Here is a 16,180-nt window from a genome sequence, read left to right as displayed (position 1 = left end):
ATGTTGTTCTTTATATTCTTTTTAAAGTCATACATCTGGGTTCAGATTATCTCTATTATTCTTACAACAGGGAAGTGAATCAAGTTTTGAATGGTCTGATGGTAGTATATTTGACTACATTCCATGGAAAGGCCAAACATCTCCTGGAAATTGTGTCCTCTTGGACCCAAAAGGAACTTGGAAACATGAAAAATGCAACTCTGTTAAGGATGGTGCTATTTGTTATAAACCTACAAAATGTAAGACTTGAATTTCAGTAACAGTACATTTACTAAAATGTGACATAATTTATGCACATAATTAAATGCTCAGTGGAATTTTTATTTAAAGATTTATTCACAAATTATATGAAAATAATTTTGATACTTTGTAAATGGAAACAAATACAATATAAGCACTCAGGGAATTTGTTCCCAAAGACTTTCATTTGTTCTGTCACCAGGTAAATTCTACCCTAGAATTTGTGAATTCTAATTTCACTTAGCAATGTTTTACAAAGGCTGAGATGCTTATTTCAAAAAAGGGTCCCACACATATAAATTTGGGAAACACCTCATGTGATTTATCATATTAAAGGTTCTTATCTTTTCTTTTCTTTTTTTTTTTTTTGACAGTGTTTTTTGCTCTGTTGCACAGGCTGGAGTGCAGTGGCATGAACATGGCTCACTACAGTCTTGACCTCCTGGGCTCAAGCAGTCCTCCCACCTCAGCCTCCTGAGTGGCTGGGACCACAGGCACGTGCCACCACACCCAGCTAATTTTTAAAACATTTTGTAGAGATAGGGTCTCACAATGTTGTTGAAGCTGGTCTTGAACTCCTAGGCTCAAGCAATCCTCCTGTTTCAGCCTCCCAAAGTGCTGAGAGTATAGGTGTGAGCTACTGCACCCGGCCAAAGGTTCTAAGAGAGTTTCTGTAATAATGAAGTCTGTTTAACTTTGTGTAACTAAGCATTTTCCAAACTTACGTGATCCTTAAAATTTAAGGGAAGAGCCCCTTCCATTAGAGGCTGGACTTAGGGTCACCCCTGGTGGATAAAGCATGAACCTTGAGGAAGATCACCAAAAAAACCAAAAAAAACAAAACACTACCAGAGGCTGCAGAGGCCTGCAGGATAGGCAGGGAGGTGGTGGCATTAGTTTCCAAAGCCTCTGGTTCTCAGTGCTCACCATGTTTTCTGCTCTGAAGAATCTTGAACGGCAGATCCAACATTTGGTTGAACAGATTCGGGCAGAAGAAAATGTGAAAACTTTAGAGAAGCAGGTTAATAAAAGAAAGGGAGAATGATATAAACAATGAGGAATCAAGGTACAATCAAGAACTGACTTCTCAGTTGTTAGGCACAGAAAACAAATGTAACTTTTTAGAACAACAATTGGAATACATGAGAAATAAGGCTTGCAGAAATAGAGAAACAGACTTTATGGGATAGAGAATAAGATGACCAGACGTAAGTTCTGTGCTCTGCCAGGTTGAATAATGCCTCCTCCCCAAAGATTGCTGTCCAGTCAGAACCTTAGACTATCACTTTATTGAGAAATAGAGTCTTTACAGATGTAGGTAGTTGAGATGAGGACATACTGGATTATAGTGGGCCCTAAATCCAATGACTAGTGTCCTTATAAGAGGGAGATACAGACACACAGAGGGAAGAAGGCCACGTGATGACAAAGGCTGAGATTGCAGTGACAGAGTGATAAGCCGAGGATTGTCGGCAACCACCAGAAGATGAGAGGGAGGCATGAGACAGATTCTCCATTAGAGCCTCCAATGAGAACCAATCCTAACAACCCCTTCAATTCAGACTTCTAGCCTCCAGAACTGTGAGAGCATACATTTCTGTTGTTTTAAGCCACCCATTTTGTGGAATTTATTATGGCAGCCCAAGGAAACTAATACAAGAGCTAACTTTAAAAACTGGATCTTCAAAAAAACCAGAGAATAACAAGCATTAGTGAGGATGTGGAGAAAATGGAACCCTTATGCATTGCTGGTAGGAATATAAAACCGTGTAACCACTGTGCAAAATGGTGTGGCAATTCCTCAAAAACATATACATAAGATTACTATGTGATCCAGCACTTCAGATATATACTCAAAACATCTGAAAGCAGGGATTCAAACAGGTGTTTGTCCAACCATGTCATAGCAGCATAATTCATAATAGCCAAAGATGCAAGCACCTCAAGTGTCCATGGATGGACAAATGGGGAAGAAGCCTTAAAAAGGAAGGAAGTTCTGATGTGTGCTGCAACACAGATGAACCTTGAAGACAGTATGCTAAGTGAAATAAGCCAGTCACAAAAAGACAAATACTCTATGATTCCATTTATATGAGGTAGTACCCAGAGTTCTCAAATTCATAGAGACAGGAAGTAGAATGGACCAGGGACAAGATGGAGGGGAATATGGGAGTTATTGTTTAGTGGGTATAGAGTTTCAATTTTGCAAGATAGAAAAGTTTTAGAGATGGATGGTGGTGATAGTTGTACAGCAGAGTGAATGCATTTAGTGCCACGGAACTGTACACTTAAAAATGGTTAAGGCCAGATGTGGTGGTTCATGCTTGTAATCTCAGCACTTTGGGGGGCTGAGACAGGTGGATGGCTTGAGCCCAGGAGTTCAAGACCTGCCTGGGCAACAGAATGAGACTCCATCTCTACAAAAAAAATTTAAAAATTAGCTGGACACATTAGTGCATGCCTGTAATCCCAGCTACTTGGGAAACTGAGGCAGGAGACTCTATTGCACCCAAGAGTTTGAGACTGCAGTGAGCTGTGATTGCACTACTGCATTCCAACCTGGGTGACAGAATAAGACCCTGTCTCTAAAAACAAAACAAAGCCAAAATGGTTAAGATGATAAATTTTATGTTATGTGTATTTTACCACAGTTAAAAAAAATGGATCTTCTTGAACAGGAATATGACACACTTACCACGATGCAGGCCCTTCCAAAAAAAAAAAAAAAGAGTTGGAAGCAAAACTTCATGAAGAACAGGAAGAAAGAAAAAATGTATGCAATCTAAGAGACCCCAGTTGCAGACTATACTAGAAACAAATAGACCAAAGATAAGGCATTTCCTTATGTTGCCAGTGCAAGAAATAATTTAAAAAAAAAAAAAAAAGAGTCAAACCCTTCAGAAAAGTTCCCTATCCTAATGATGCCGTGATAGCCAATGTTCAAGAAGTTTTGCATTAATAGTTGAGCCCAGTGCAACACTAAGTAATCAGCAATATACCTTTGCCCAACCATTTTCATCAGAATAGAAAATATCAAACAAGAACTTACTAGTAACATTTCTTTTCAACAGCAGCATTAATGAGGAGTTGTGAGAAGTTCTATAGATTGTATAGATGAATTTGGCAATGCATTTTGATCTCCAGCAGCTGGGAAACTTACCCAGGAGTCCAACTGCTGAACTGAAGACTTAGTACTCAAATTGGTAGTATTAGTGAGAAAAATGGAGGCAAACGCCAATCAAATAACCGAAGTTCAAAAAGATCAAGTCTGGTTTCTAACAGAAGACAGAGAAGCAGCAGAAGGAACCAAGGGCCACCAAAGAGTCTCTTGATGATGAAAGAAACAGCAGCCGCCATCCTTCTCTAATCACAGAGACCACAGATAAGGACTCAGCGATTTGGAGAAAAAAACAGGAAACGCCTTTACTTACTGAAGGACATACAGACCATACAGAATGCAACACAAAGCAATAGTCTGGGTTGAGATTACTGACTGGTACCAGGTCAGATATTTGATTCAGATAATCTGTACCTCACTAATACAACATTGACAATTTACTTTCCAGTTTTCATATGCTCTTCTGTTGGAATTAAAAACAGGTGTTAAGGGGCAAAAGCTGCATTCCCCAGGCTGCTTCTGTTACTCAGCACAATTAAAAATCAATTTAAATGGAAACCAGGGGCATTTTTAAGAGCTAAGAAGCCACTCCTAGTCTTTTTTTGTTTGAGTGATGTTGTGGTGCTGATGTATTACGCTTTGTAAAACAAATTAGCAATTTAAAAAAAAATTTTTTTAAAATAGTTCTTTTACGACTAAGTAAAACTAGATTTATTTCGATTATCAAAATAAAAAGGAATCCAAGGGGCTAAGCACGGTGGCTCATGCCTGTAACCCCAGCACTTTGGCAGCCTGAAGAGGGCAAATCACTTGCGGTGAGCGAATCACTTGAGGTGAGGAGTTTGAGACCAGCCTGGCCAACATGGTGAAACTTCGTCTCTGCTAAAAAAAAATAAATAAACAAAAAAAGGAATCCAAAGAAAGAAGTAATTTTAATTATTATTTTCAGAGTAGTTTCAGGTCTGCTTGGCCTGCCTTTACTTCTTTTTCTAGCCTGTCTTTCTCATTGTTTTTACTTTAGTCCAAATCAGTCTTAGAAAGCTAAGGCATTTTCTGCTTCTATCATCTACGTTTTTTAGACGGTATTCCAAAAAGTTAATTAAAATATGTATTTATAGAGTGTGGGCTGTGGCTTTCTCTGGTATGAATTAAATGCTTCTTAACCACAAAAGCAACAGTTCCAATCAGGGACATTGAATTAGATTTTGAATTAGACATTGAATTAGTCTGTTTTTTCCATGCATTGTTATAACTGTGTCTAACATTTTTATAGCTAAAAAGCTGTCCCATCTTGCATATTCATCAAGATGTCCAACAGTAAAAGAGAATGGGCCACGGTGGATCCAGTACAAGGGTCACTGTTACACATCTGATCAGGCATTGCACAGTTTTTCAGAGGCCAAAAAATTGTGTTCCAAACATGGTGAGTTAAAATTTGTTGATTTTCTTATGACTCAATAATTTTTAGAAACGTTTGTTAAGGATATAATTTGAAGCAATGATTATATTTTTGAAAATATTTTTAAAGCACTTTCCATTTCTAATAGCACTATAAACTAATTGCCCAGTAGTAGGGAAATGGTTAAGTATCTTATGACATAGGAACTCAATGAAATATTGGAATAGCCATTAAAAATGCCTGTAATCTCAGCACTTTGGGAGGCCAAGGCAGGCAGGTCACGAGGTCAAGAGATCGAGACATCCTAGCCAACGAGGTGAAACCCTATCTCTACTAAAAATACAAAAATTAGCTAGGTGTGGTCGCACACACCTGTCGTCCCAGCTACTCGGGAGGCTGAGGCAGGAGAATCACTTGCACCCAGGAGGCGGAGGTTGCAGCTAGCCGAGATGGCGCCACTGCACTCCAGCCTGAGTGACAGAGCAAGAACCCATCTCAAAAAAAAAATTATCAATGTTAATAATAAGTACATGGAAACTAGTAAGTGGGAAGAAGTAGAATTTTAAAGTGGTGGCTGGACGTGATGGCTCACGCCTATAATCCCAGCACTTTGGGAGGCCGAGGTGGGAGGATCACGAGGTTAGCCATTCAAGACCAGCATGACCAACATGGAGAACCCTTGTCTCTACTAAAAATACAAAAATTTGCTGGGTGTGGTGGTGTGCACCTGTAGTCCCAGCTACTTGGGAGGCTGAGGCAGGAGACTCGCATGAACCAGGGAGGCGGAGGTTGCAGTGAGTCAAGACTGCGCCACTGTACCCCAGCCTGGGTGACAGAGCAAGACTCCATCTCAAAAAAATAATAAATAAAATAAATAATAAAAAATAATAATAAATTTAAAATAATAAAATAAAAGTGGCTAAGTGAACTGCTAAGCAAAACTACTGACAAATGAATTCAAATGGTTTTACCTGTAGCTAGACATGCTTAGAAAAAGGAATTAAGAGGTAAAATTTTTGTAAAGTTAGCTAAGTAGTAAATAAAAATTATAGTTGTTCCACTGCTTAGTTATTAATACATAAGCTTAGCCTCACCAGGGTAACAAATCAGAGTAGTATGGTTGTCCATCCGTTCTGCAATAGGATTGGCCACATCCTCTGACCACCACAAAGGACAGGGCTTTTTGCTTTCAGATTTAGCTATTTTAGAAAGAGTAGCAATGATCGGCTCTTTCCCGTGACAAATTTGATCCGTAGTCAAACTGTAAAATGACTTCTAGAGAAACTACCTAGAGTATTTCAAAGACCAAAATTTTGTTTACCTGCTTCCTTGGGTAGCAAATTAGCCAGGTAGATGGGGGGCATTTATCTAATTTATTCTGATAACCATTGTGGAGACACTTGACTGATTGAAAAATCTTCTAATTACCGGGAACTTTTGTGTGGGAACCATTGGGTGTTATACCTGTATACACATCATGGGAACTGTTGTAAGCTATATGTATGTTTTGAAAGTCAGAAGCCTTTTTCTCCTAAAGGAGAAAACAGAGTGGTTTACTGTAAAAATAATATGTAGGTTAAGCACTTCAGACTTGGAGGCATGAGGGTCTGGGTTCAAATCCCAGTTCCCACATATCCTAGCTAAGTGACATTGGGAGGTTATATAACTCTTTGTCTTTTCTCATCTGAACAGTGAGAGAGGGCTCATGGGTAGGCAGTTCCAGGGCCAAAAAAATATTGACAGATAAATAGTTTGAAGAAGCACAAAATTTATTTATACATGTTTGGAAGTGATTTTTTTGGAAGTACTTATAAAATTTTGACCTAAATTCCAGTTTTTAAAAACTGTCTCTGTGTAAGGCTTGAATTTATCAATGATCTTGTTAATAATATATATATTTTTCAAATGGCTAGTTGAGAATAAACTACTTCTCTAGTTTCCATAAAGCTAATTGAGAATTTGTTTTCCTTCAACAGATCACTCTGCAACTATCGTTTCCATAAAAGATGAAGATGAGAATAAATTTGTGAGCAGACTGATGAGGGAAAATAATAATATTACCATGAGAGTTTGGCTTGGATTATCTCAACATTCTGTTGGTAAGTGAAATAATTGTATGTGTAGTGTGCAAAGAGAGTTCTAACTCATCCTAAATAACAAGTCATCCTTGCTAAAGAATGTTAAGTGATGGCTAATTCAGATGCCTGTTATGGATAAATAAACTAGGTCGCTGGCTGTTCTGGACGGTTATAAATTTTGAATGAATCCATGAGTTAACTTAGCAGTGATGGAAACCACTAATGACACAGAAAATCATGTTTAATAAAGTAGAATCGTTCTAGAGGCTTATCTCTGGGATCCTTGGATCAACATCAGGATATTTTCTTCTCTACAGCAATGTCTGTGTCCCCACAAGGAACCCATGCCTGCCTTCTCTTAGAGTTCTAGTGTCTGTCACCACGTGGATTTGCAGCTTATAACTTTGTTGTTCAGACAGTTATCTTCTTGTTATTCCCTTCTCTCTAAGAATATTTTTTACCATTGATTAAAATTAAATCTTAATAGTAATCTTTAAAAACTGGCTTAGTGTTAGGTTGATGCAAAAGTAATTGCAGTTTTTCCTAGTACTTTCGCGCCAACCTATAAAATTGTAGATAATTGATTCAAAGAAAATTTGTGGAAGGATTTTTTAATAAGAAATAGTAGATATAGATAAATGCTTCTTATATTATTCCAAAGTTATTTCATACCAATATTATGTAAATAGGGTTTGAGTGAACTTGGAATTGGTAGAAATAAATTAAGAGTACAAATATGACAGAAGAGAAAGTTTTTTCACATTTTATGCAAAGTTGAATTTTAAATTATTAAAATGTGAATTCTAAAATGTTAAGTACTTGTCAAAAAATACAAGGATTCCAAGTTGTCCAAATGAATCCTAAATCGTGTTTACACTGTCACCACAAGGTGGTGCCACTTCAGCTGGAAAACAAAGATGAAGTCCTGGTGGTGGTGTGGGAGAAGGGTGGGGATGGAGGTTCCTGCACCCTTCGTCTTCCACCAGCATGTCTTTAATGATATGACTTTTTAAAATGAGACTAGGGGAAGTATATGGGTCCTTAGAAATCTCTCCCTCACAAAATAAATGTGCAAGTATTCTGCACTTTAATCGAAACACCACATTCTCTATCTGTGTTATCCAATAGAACTTTCTACAAAGACAGAAATGTTCTATATCTGCACTGTCCAATATAGTAGTCACTGGTCACATGTGGCTCTTGAGCACTTTAAATGTGAGTAGTGCAACTGAAGGACTGATTTTTTTTCCTTTTTAATGCATTTTATTTTAACAAGTAGCTATCATATTGGACAGCACAGTTCTGATGAGTTACATGAACCCCATGCTTGTAACTTACTAGTTTAGTGCCAGTAAACATAGTTATATTTAATTTCTTTCTTCAGACCAGTCTTGGAGTTGGTTAGATGGATCAGAAGTGACATTTGTCAAATGGGAAAATAAAAGTAAGAGTGGTATTGGAAAATGTAGCATGTTGATAGCTTCAAATGAAACTTGGAAAAATGTTGAATGTGAACATGGCTTTGGAAGAGTTGTCTGCAAAATGCCTCTGGGTAAGTATGGAACCTGTCCTTAGGAAACTTTTTGCAGAACAGTCAGGAAATAAATGCACAATCCAATTATGTACAAAATTCTGTACTTGGTCTTGAAGTATTTAGTCCTTAAAGTACATCCAAATATCTTGATTAAGTCATAGAGATTTCCCCCTGAAAAATAGATTACAAGGGACAATAAATGCACAAGATGACTAGGACTCCAGTCTACATTTCATATAATTCTTTCCTAAGAAAAACAGAAGTTGCCAGGGTATTAGGAAGTAATTTCTTTTAAAATGTTCTTGAGATGTATTTTATTCTATAGTTTGATTATATAAAAGCTTAAAGGTCTATTTCTGCAGTTAATTTGCTTCCTTTCTTCCTAATCCTATAAAACTCATGGTTAATTTTAAAACAATGCAAAACTGGATTTAGTTATTGAAAACATTCAGGGTATCTATAAAAAATCATAATTTGAACTTACATTTCATTATGAATTAATACATAAAATTACCATTAAAATATTATATTAACTTCATTTCTGGAGAAAGAGCTCCAAATTTTTCACAGTAACATTTCTAAAGATCTTGCATAAAAATTCGCTTCTGGTATGTAAATATTAACGATAAAACCTCAATTCTAGGTAATCAGTATCCATGTATACACACATTGAGTCAGTAAACAGAGTGTCTACTATATGCCATGCCCTGTTTTGCACACTGGGATGCACCTGAGAACAAGACGGATAACGCACCTGTTCTCACAGAAATTACAATCTGGTGAAGAAAGAGAAGTAAATAGGTCAATTTTTTAAAGAGAGGAAAATATCAAATTGTTATAAACTCTATGTGATGAAGACTAGGTGGATAGCTACTCTAGGATACCAGGGAAGACGCCTAGAAGCAGGAGACATTGAAGATAAGATCTAAAAAATCAAGCCAAGCAAATATCAAGGGAAACGGCATAACAGGCAGAGGTACCAGTGGAGCAAAGAGCCTAGGGCAGAACGAGTTTGCTGAGCGCTCAGGGAAGAACTGACAGGTAGGTGCTAGACATACAGAGCTTTGGAAGCAAGGCTTGAGTTCTGGTTTTATTCTGAGTGGAATGGAAAGCAACTGGAAGATTTGGGGGTTGGGTGGGAGCAGAGTTAGGTTGTTGTAAATCAAAAGTTCTATGTTGGCCATTTTGAGTTATCCATAGAGGGATGAGATGTATAATGTGCATAGCAATGGTATGTAAAGTCATGGAACAGAGCGAATCCATCTGGGCAGCATGCAGATAAGGGTCTTGGAATAGCAGCTGCACTAAATGAACTCATCTGAGAGGCTTAAATCATTTTGAAGCAAATAATACTTTATTTGGCCCCAGGTAAGTCAATCACAAAAATTTATAGCTTTTAGCGATTTGCTATCAAAGTAGGATAATATACAGGTGGTGATATTCCCAAATTGGTGTTAGGAAGGGAATGTGAGAATAATCACAGCACATTAATGTCTTTGGAAGAAAATTCCTATCGCAATGAAGAGGATTTGAATGAAAAGGAAAACACATTTGAAAAGAAATCACTCAAGTGTTTCTTTTGATCTGATGATGAGTTTGAATTCTGTGTTAGTGCTATGAAACAGGTTTATTATGTCTGTACACAGCTTACAGGTTTACGTGTGTGACACAACCCATAATGTATAAAATCAATAATGATCACTTTTGTATTCTCTCCTCCAACATCAAACCTTTTCCTGTTCCAGGCCCTGATTACACATCAATAGCTATCGCACTTGCCACACTAAGTATCTTAGCTCTCATGGGCGTACTGATTTGGTTCGTCTTCCAAAGGCACCGTTTGCACCTGGCGGGCTTCTCAGCAGTTCGATATGCACAAGGAGTGAATGAAGATGAGATTATGCTTCCTTCTTTCCATGACTAAATTATTCTCAAAGTTTTCTAATTTGCACTCATATGTTACGAAAAATTAGTCACTTAAAATGTCCCAGTGTCAGTATTTACTCTGCTTCAAAGTAGAACTCTTAAGTACTTTTTCAGTTGTTTAGATCTTAGGCATGTGCTGGTATCCACAGTTAATAGCCTGCTAAATGCCATGTTTATCACCCTAATTGATAGAATGGAGAGGACTCCAGAGCTGGAACTGAAGTCCAAATTGTTTGTACAGTAATATGTTTAATGTGCATTTTCTCTATATGAACGTGATTGGTAACTAGGATATGTCTACTTTAATAGAAGTTTTTTACAAAACTTCTTAGAAAATTAAAATAGGCATATTACTAGGTGACATGTCTACTTTTTAATTTTTAAGAGCATCTGGCCAAATGCAAAATTAGTACCTCAAAGTAAAAATTGAACTATAAACTCTATCAACCTTGTTTCAAAATAGTCATTTTTAGCAATGGGGAAAAATAAACAATAAGACATGCTTACTTTTTAATTTTAATTTTAATTTTAATTTTTTTGAGAGTGATCTCTCTCTGTCACCCAGGCTGGAGTACAATGGCGCGATCCTGGCTCACTGTAAATCTCCGCCTCCCAGGCTCAAGTGACTCTCCTGCCTCAGCCCCCTGAGTAGCTGGGATTACAGGCGCCCACCACCATGCCCGGCTAATTTTTGTATTTTTAGTAGAGATAGGGTTTCACCATGCTGGCCAGGCTGGTCTCGAACTCCTGACCTCAGGTGATCCTCCTGCCTCAGCCTCCCAAAGTGCTGGGGTTACAGGCATGAGCCACTGCGCCTGGCTTCTGCTTACTTTTTATACAGCAAAATGATTCCTCTTGGCAAAATGCTTCTTATATTATTCCAAAGTTATTTCATACCAATATTATGTAAATATGAAGAGTTTTTTTCTGTTTATAATTGTTCATAAAACGACTTTTAAAGATTTAGTACTTAACATTTTCTGAAGTATGGGAACATTATTTTTAGATTGAGTAGGTACCCTGTAGCAGTGTGCTTTGTATTTTCTGATGTATTACATGACTGTTTCTCTTGTAAAGAGAATGAACTAGGTATTTAAGATTGATAATTTTGCAATTTATGTACTTCACATAGCATGTCAACTTTGGACTAAGAATTTTGTTTTACTTTTTTTACACGTGTTAAACAGAGAAAGGGTCCATGAAGGAAAGTGTATGAGTTGCATTTGTAAAAATGAGACTTTTCCAGTGGAACTCTAAACCTTGTGATGACTACTAACATTTAAAATTATGAGTGATTAAGAAAACATTGCTTTGTGGTTATCACTTTAAATTTTGACACCTAGATTATGTTCTTAGTAATAGCATCCACTGGAAAAGGTGAATGTTTTATTCAGCATTTAACTTACATTTGTACTTTAGAGTATTTTTGTATAAAATCCATAGATTTATTTTACATTTAGAGTATTTACACTATGATAAAGTTGTAAATAATTTTCTAAGACAGTTTTTATATAGTCTACAGTTGTCCTGATTTCTTATTGAATTTGTTAGACTGTTAGACTAACTAGTTCTCTTGTCCTATGATCTGTCTACAATTTTAGTCATTAAGACTGTCCTCCAAGAACTAAGCCAAATTGATGTGAAAAGCACAGCTGTATATAATGGTGATATCATAATAAAGTTGTTTTATCTTTTAAGTAAAAGTAAAAATGCTGGAGTTGATCCTTATTGAAAAAAAAAATCTCTAGATTGGGTTTTTTATGTTAGGCATACAGTACAAGAAATAAATTGACCACCAATTGTAAAGCGAGGCATTTGCTAAGAGATTTTGTGTGCATTTTTTAGAGAATAAATAGGCTGGGGGTAGTGGCTCACACCTGTAATCCCTCTTCACACTTTGGGAGGCCAAGGCAGGGGAATCATTTGAGCCCAGGAATTCAAGTTCAGCATGGGCAACAAAGCAAGACCCCATTTCTACAAAAAATAAAATAATTAGCCAGCTGTGGTGGCACCCATGTGTACTGCCACCTACTCAAGAAGCCAAGGCAGGAGAATCCCGTGAGCCCAGGAGTTTGAGGCTACAGTGAGCTATGAACGTGCCACTGAACTCCAGTCTGGGTGACAGAGCAAGACCCTGTTTTGAAAAACAAATCGATATTGATCCAATTGCTGAATACTGGAGAGGCAAAGTCAGATAAAATTGGATTCTAGGAATTAGGAAACCAATGACCATCTTAGCCAATGGAAATGTAGCAGAGTGATGAAGCCAGAATCCAGATGGAAGTGAGTTTAAAAGTGAAAGGGAAGGCCAGGTGTGGCACCTCACGCCTATAATCCCAGCACTTTGGGAGGCCGAGGTGGGTGGATCGCTTGAGGTTAGGAGTTTGAGACCAGCCTGACCAACATGGTGAAACCCTGTCTCTGCTAAAAATACAAAAAAAAACATTAGCCAGGTGTGGTGGTGCATGCTTGTAATCCCAGCTGCTTGGGAAGCTGAGGCAGGAGAATCGCTTGAACCCAGGAGGCAGAGGCTGCAGTGAGCTGAGATCATACCATTGCACTCCAGCCTGGGTGACACAGCAATGCTCTGTCTCAAAAAAAAAAAAAAAAAAAAAAAAAAAAAAAAAAAATTGAAAGGGAAATTAGGAGATGAGGAACATGAGATTTCAAGAAGTATGATGGAGACAGAAAGGAAAGGGACTGGGCCAGAGGGGAAAGAAGGGTTGAAGAAGGGTTTTTTTCTAAAGGAGAAAGAAAGAGGTTCACAAGTTTAGAAGCTGAGAGGAAAAACAAAAACAAAAATAATGGGCAAAGAGCAGCTGATGATGCAGTGGGGAGAGGGAATCATTAATGGAAGATCTTGGAGAAGATAAAATGAGAGGGGCAGTCCTAAGCAAAAAGAGGAACTGGTTTGGGTGGGCTGGGGAAGCATGCCTTCTTCTCTGAGGCCACAAGAGAAGAACTGCAGATAAGCATTTGAAGGTGTTTGTCTGTATGTAATGGTCTCCCATTTTCTTGTGTACTAGAAGGTAAGGTCTGCTGAGAAAGATCGGTAGCAGATGGGGTCTTTTAAAAAGTTTAAAAATTTTTTAGAGACAGGGTCTGGCTCAGTTGCCCAGGCTGGAGTGCAGTGGTGCAACTCTAGCTCACTGCAGTCTCGACCTCCAACATTAATTTTTTTTTTCCTAGAGACAGGTGATTTCAATGTTACCTAGGCTGCTCTCAAACTCCTGGGCTCAAGTGATCCTCCCACTTCAGCCTCCCAAAGTGTTGGGATTACAGGCATGAGGCACCACACCTAGCCTGGGATCTTAGCTTGAAAAGAGTAATAAATTTGAAATACTCAATGAGAAAAATAGGAGAGGACACTGACTAAGGTAAAATCAAATACAAGGATTGCAGAAGAGCAATAGAGGGCCCAGATGAAATTAAAAGCCATATTGTTTATAGTGACAGCCATCGGGAGAACTGACTGATTTCCTCCACCTATCCTCAGTTGACTTCAGTAAAGTTGAGGAAAAAGAGAGCATGGGCCGGGCGAGGTGGCTCATGCCTGCAATTCCAGCACTTTGGGAGACCAAGGCTGGCAGATCACTTGAGGTCAGGAGTTCAAGACTAGCCTGGCCAACATGGTGAAACCCCATCTCTACTAAAAATACAAAAAACTTAGCCAGGTGTGGTGACGTATGCCTGTAATCCTAGCTAGTCGGGAGGCTGAGGCAGGAGAATTGCTTGAACCCAGGAAGTGGAGGTTGAGGTGAGCTGAGGTAGTGCCACTGCACTCCAGCCTGGGCGACAGAGTGAGACTCCATCTCCAAAAAAAAAAAAAAAGCATGAAGAAGAAAGCGGAGACCGCAGGTTCTGAGTTGGCCAGGTGAGCACACCAGAGGAACAAGGGGACAGAGGATGTGGTATCCCAGCTGGGTGGAGATGACCCCTACCACATCTAACACTCTATGACTCTCCTTATAGACCCCGTGGGTCAAATTTCCTTGGTGTAACCACTCTGGATTATCAGAAGTGTGGAAAGGGTTAGATTTTATTTTTTTAAAAAAGAGTAATTTTTGAGCAGTTATAGATGTATACAAAAAATGTAGCAGAAGGTATAGAGTTCCCATGTACCTCCTTACACATACCCCAGTTTCTCCAATTATTAACATCTTGCATTAGCAGGTACATTTGTTACAGTGGATGAGCCAATATTGACAAATTATTAACTAAAGTCTATTGTTCACACTAGGGTTCATCTTTGTTTTGTGCATTCTAAGGGTTTTAACACATATATAGTGATACACATCTACCATTACAGTATCCTACAGAATAATTTCATGGCTCTAAAAATCCTGTGTTCCATCTATTCATTCCCTCTTTCTTCCCACCCCTACCCGTGGCAACCATTTATCTTTTTACTGTCTCCATAGTTTTGCCTTGTCTAAAATGTCATATAGTTGGAATCATATAATATGTAGTCTTTTCAGATTGGCTTCTTTCTCTTAGCAAAACATATTTAAAGTTCTTCCATGTCTTTTTGTGGCTTGATAGCTTTTTTGGTTTTAGTACTGAATAATATTTCATTGTTTGGATGTGCCATCGTTTATCCATTCACTTATTGAAGGACATCTTGGTTGCCTCTAGGTTTTGGCAATTATGAATAAAGCTGCTATCAACATTCATGTGCAGGTTTTTGTGTATATGTAAGTTTTTAACTCATTTGGATAAATACCAAGGGGCTGTGATTGCTAGATGTTATGGTAAGAGTACATTTAGTTTTGGAAGAAGCTTCTAAACTGTCTTCCAAAGTGGCTGTCCCATTTTGCATTTGCACCAGCACTGAATGAGAGTTCTTTTTGCTCCACATCTTCGCCAACATGTGATCTTGTTAGCGTTTTTGGATTCTGGTATCTAATAGGTATGTAGTGGTATTTCATTTTTGTTTTAATATACAATTCAGCAATTACATATGATGTTGAGCATCTTTTCATCTGTTTATTTGCCATTATATAACTTCTTTGATGAGGTATGTGTTCAGATCATCTGCCCATTTTTTTAACTGGGTCATTTGTTTTCATGTTGTTGAGTTTAGACTTGATTTTATAGAACTCTTTTGCCGATGACATGAGGATTAAGCAAGCACCCTTGCTTGACCCTGGCTGGTGTTGTCCAGAGGCCCTCATGAGTGAAGTATAATTGCACAGTTTATGCATACATTGTAGCAAGCATAGCTTAAAGACTCTTCATCCAGGAGCTGGTAACAGAAAAGCTGTCGAAGAGACATAGTTCACTGAAAAGAGTCTTTGAAAAGGAGGATTCTGGCCAGTAGATCCAAAGGAGAAGGCTGGCAAACGCCACCTTAACCAAGTGATGCAAGTTAACATCAGTGATGAGACATCGACATCTTGTCCTTCTCGAGCAGGTACGTCACTTCTGGGGTACTCTTGCCAAAAAAGCGCAACCTGAATCCAATCAGGAGGAAACGTCAGACAAAATGAAACTGAGGGACATTCTACAAAACGACTGGCCAGTACTTTTTAAATGTGGTTTGATCGTGAAAGAAAAAGAATGACAGAGAACTGTCCTAGATTAAGGGAGACTAAGGAGACACGACATCTCAATGCAATGTATGATCCTGGATTGAATCCCAGAACAGAAAAGGACCCTTAGAGGGGCAATTAATGAGATGCGGTAAGTGTTGTAGATTAGCTAATCGCATTATCCCAGTGCGAGTGTCCTGTGTTTGATCACTGCACTGGCGTTATATAAGATGTTAATATTTAGAGAAGCTGGCTGAAGGGTTACGGAAATCTCTTGTGCTGTTTTTGCAATATTTTCGAAAGTCCTAAGTTATTTCAGTTCAAATTAAAAGTTTAAAAAACGAAAATTAGAAG

At 38.2% G+C, this 16,180-nt stretch overlaps 1 protein-coding gene across 1 annotated transcript in view; it reads left to right on the top strand.

Moving 5' to 3' along the window:
- The window catches only part of LY75 (lymphocyte antigen 75), a 99,431-nt gene extending 87,426 nt beyond the window's left edge, over positions 1-12,005 (top strand). Inside the window, exons 31-35 of the mRNA XM_038002067.2 lie at positions 71-239; positions 4,632-4,781; positions 6,734-6,856; positions 8,220-8,387; positions 10,115-12,005. Of these exons, the coding sequence (XP_037857995.2) occupies positions 71-239; positions 4,632-4,781; positions 6,734-6,856; positions 8,220-8,387; positions 10,115-10,293 (789 nt within the window). The 3' untranslated portion in view covers positions 10,294-12,005. The remainder of the gene's footprint in view (positions 1-70; positions 240-4,631; positions 4,782-6,733; positions 6,857-8,219; positions 8,388-10,114) is intronic.
- The last annotated feature ends 4,175 nt before the right edge of the window (positions 12,006-16,180 follow it).

The sequence above is a fragment of the Chlorocebus sabaeus genome, chromosome 10, assembly GCF_047675955.1.
Source record: "Chlorocebus sabaeus isolate Y175 chromosome 10, mChlSab1.0.hap1, whole genome shotgun sequence".
Lineage (NCBI taxonomy): Eukaryota > Metazoa > Chordata > Mammalia > Primates > Cercopithecidae > Chlorocebus > Chlorocebus sabaeus.
The sequence above is the reverse complement of the archived record's forward strand: the minus strand, read 5'-3'. Positions and strand labels throughout refer to the sequence as shown.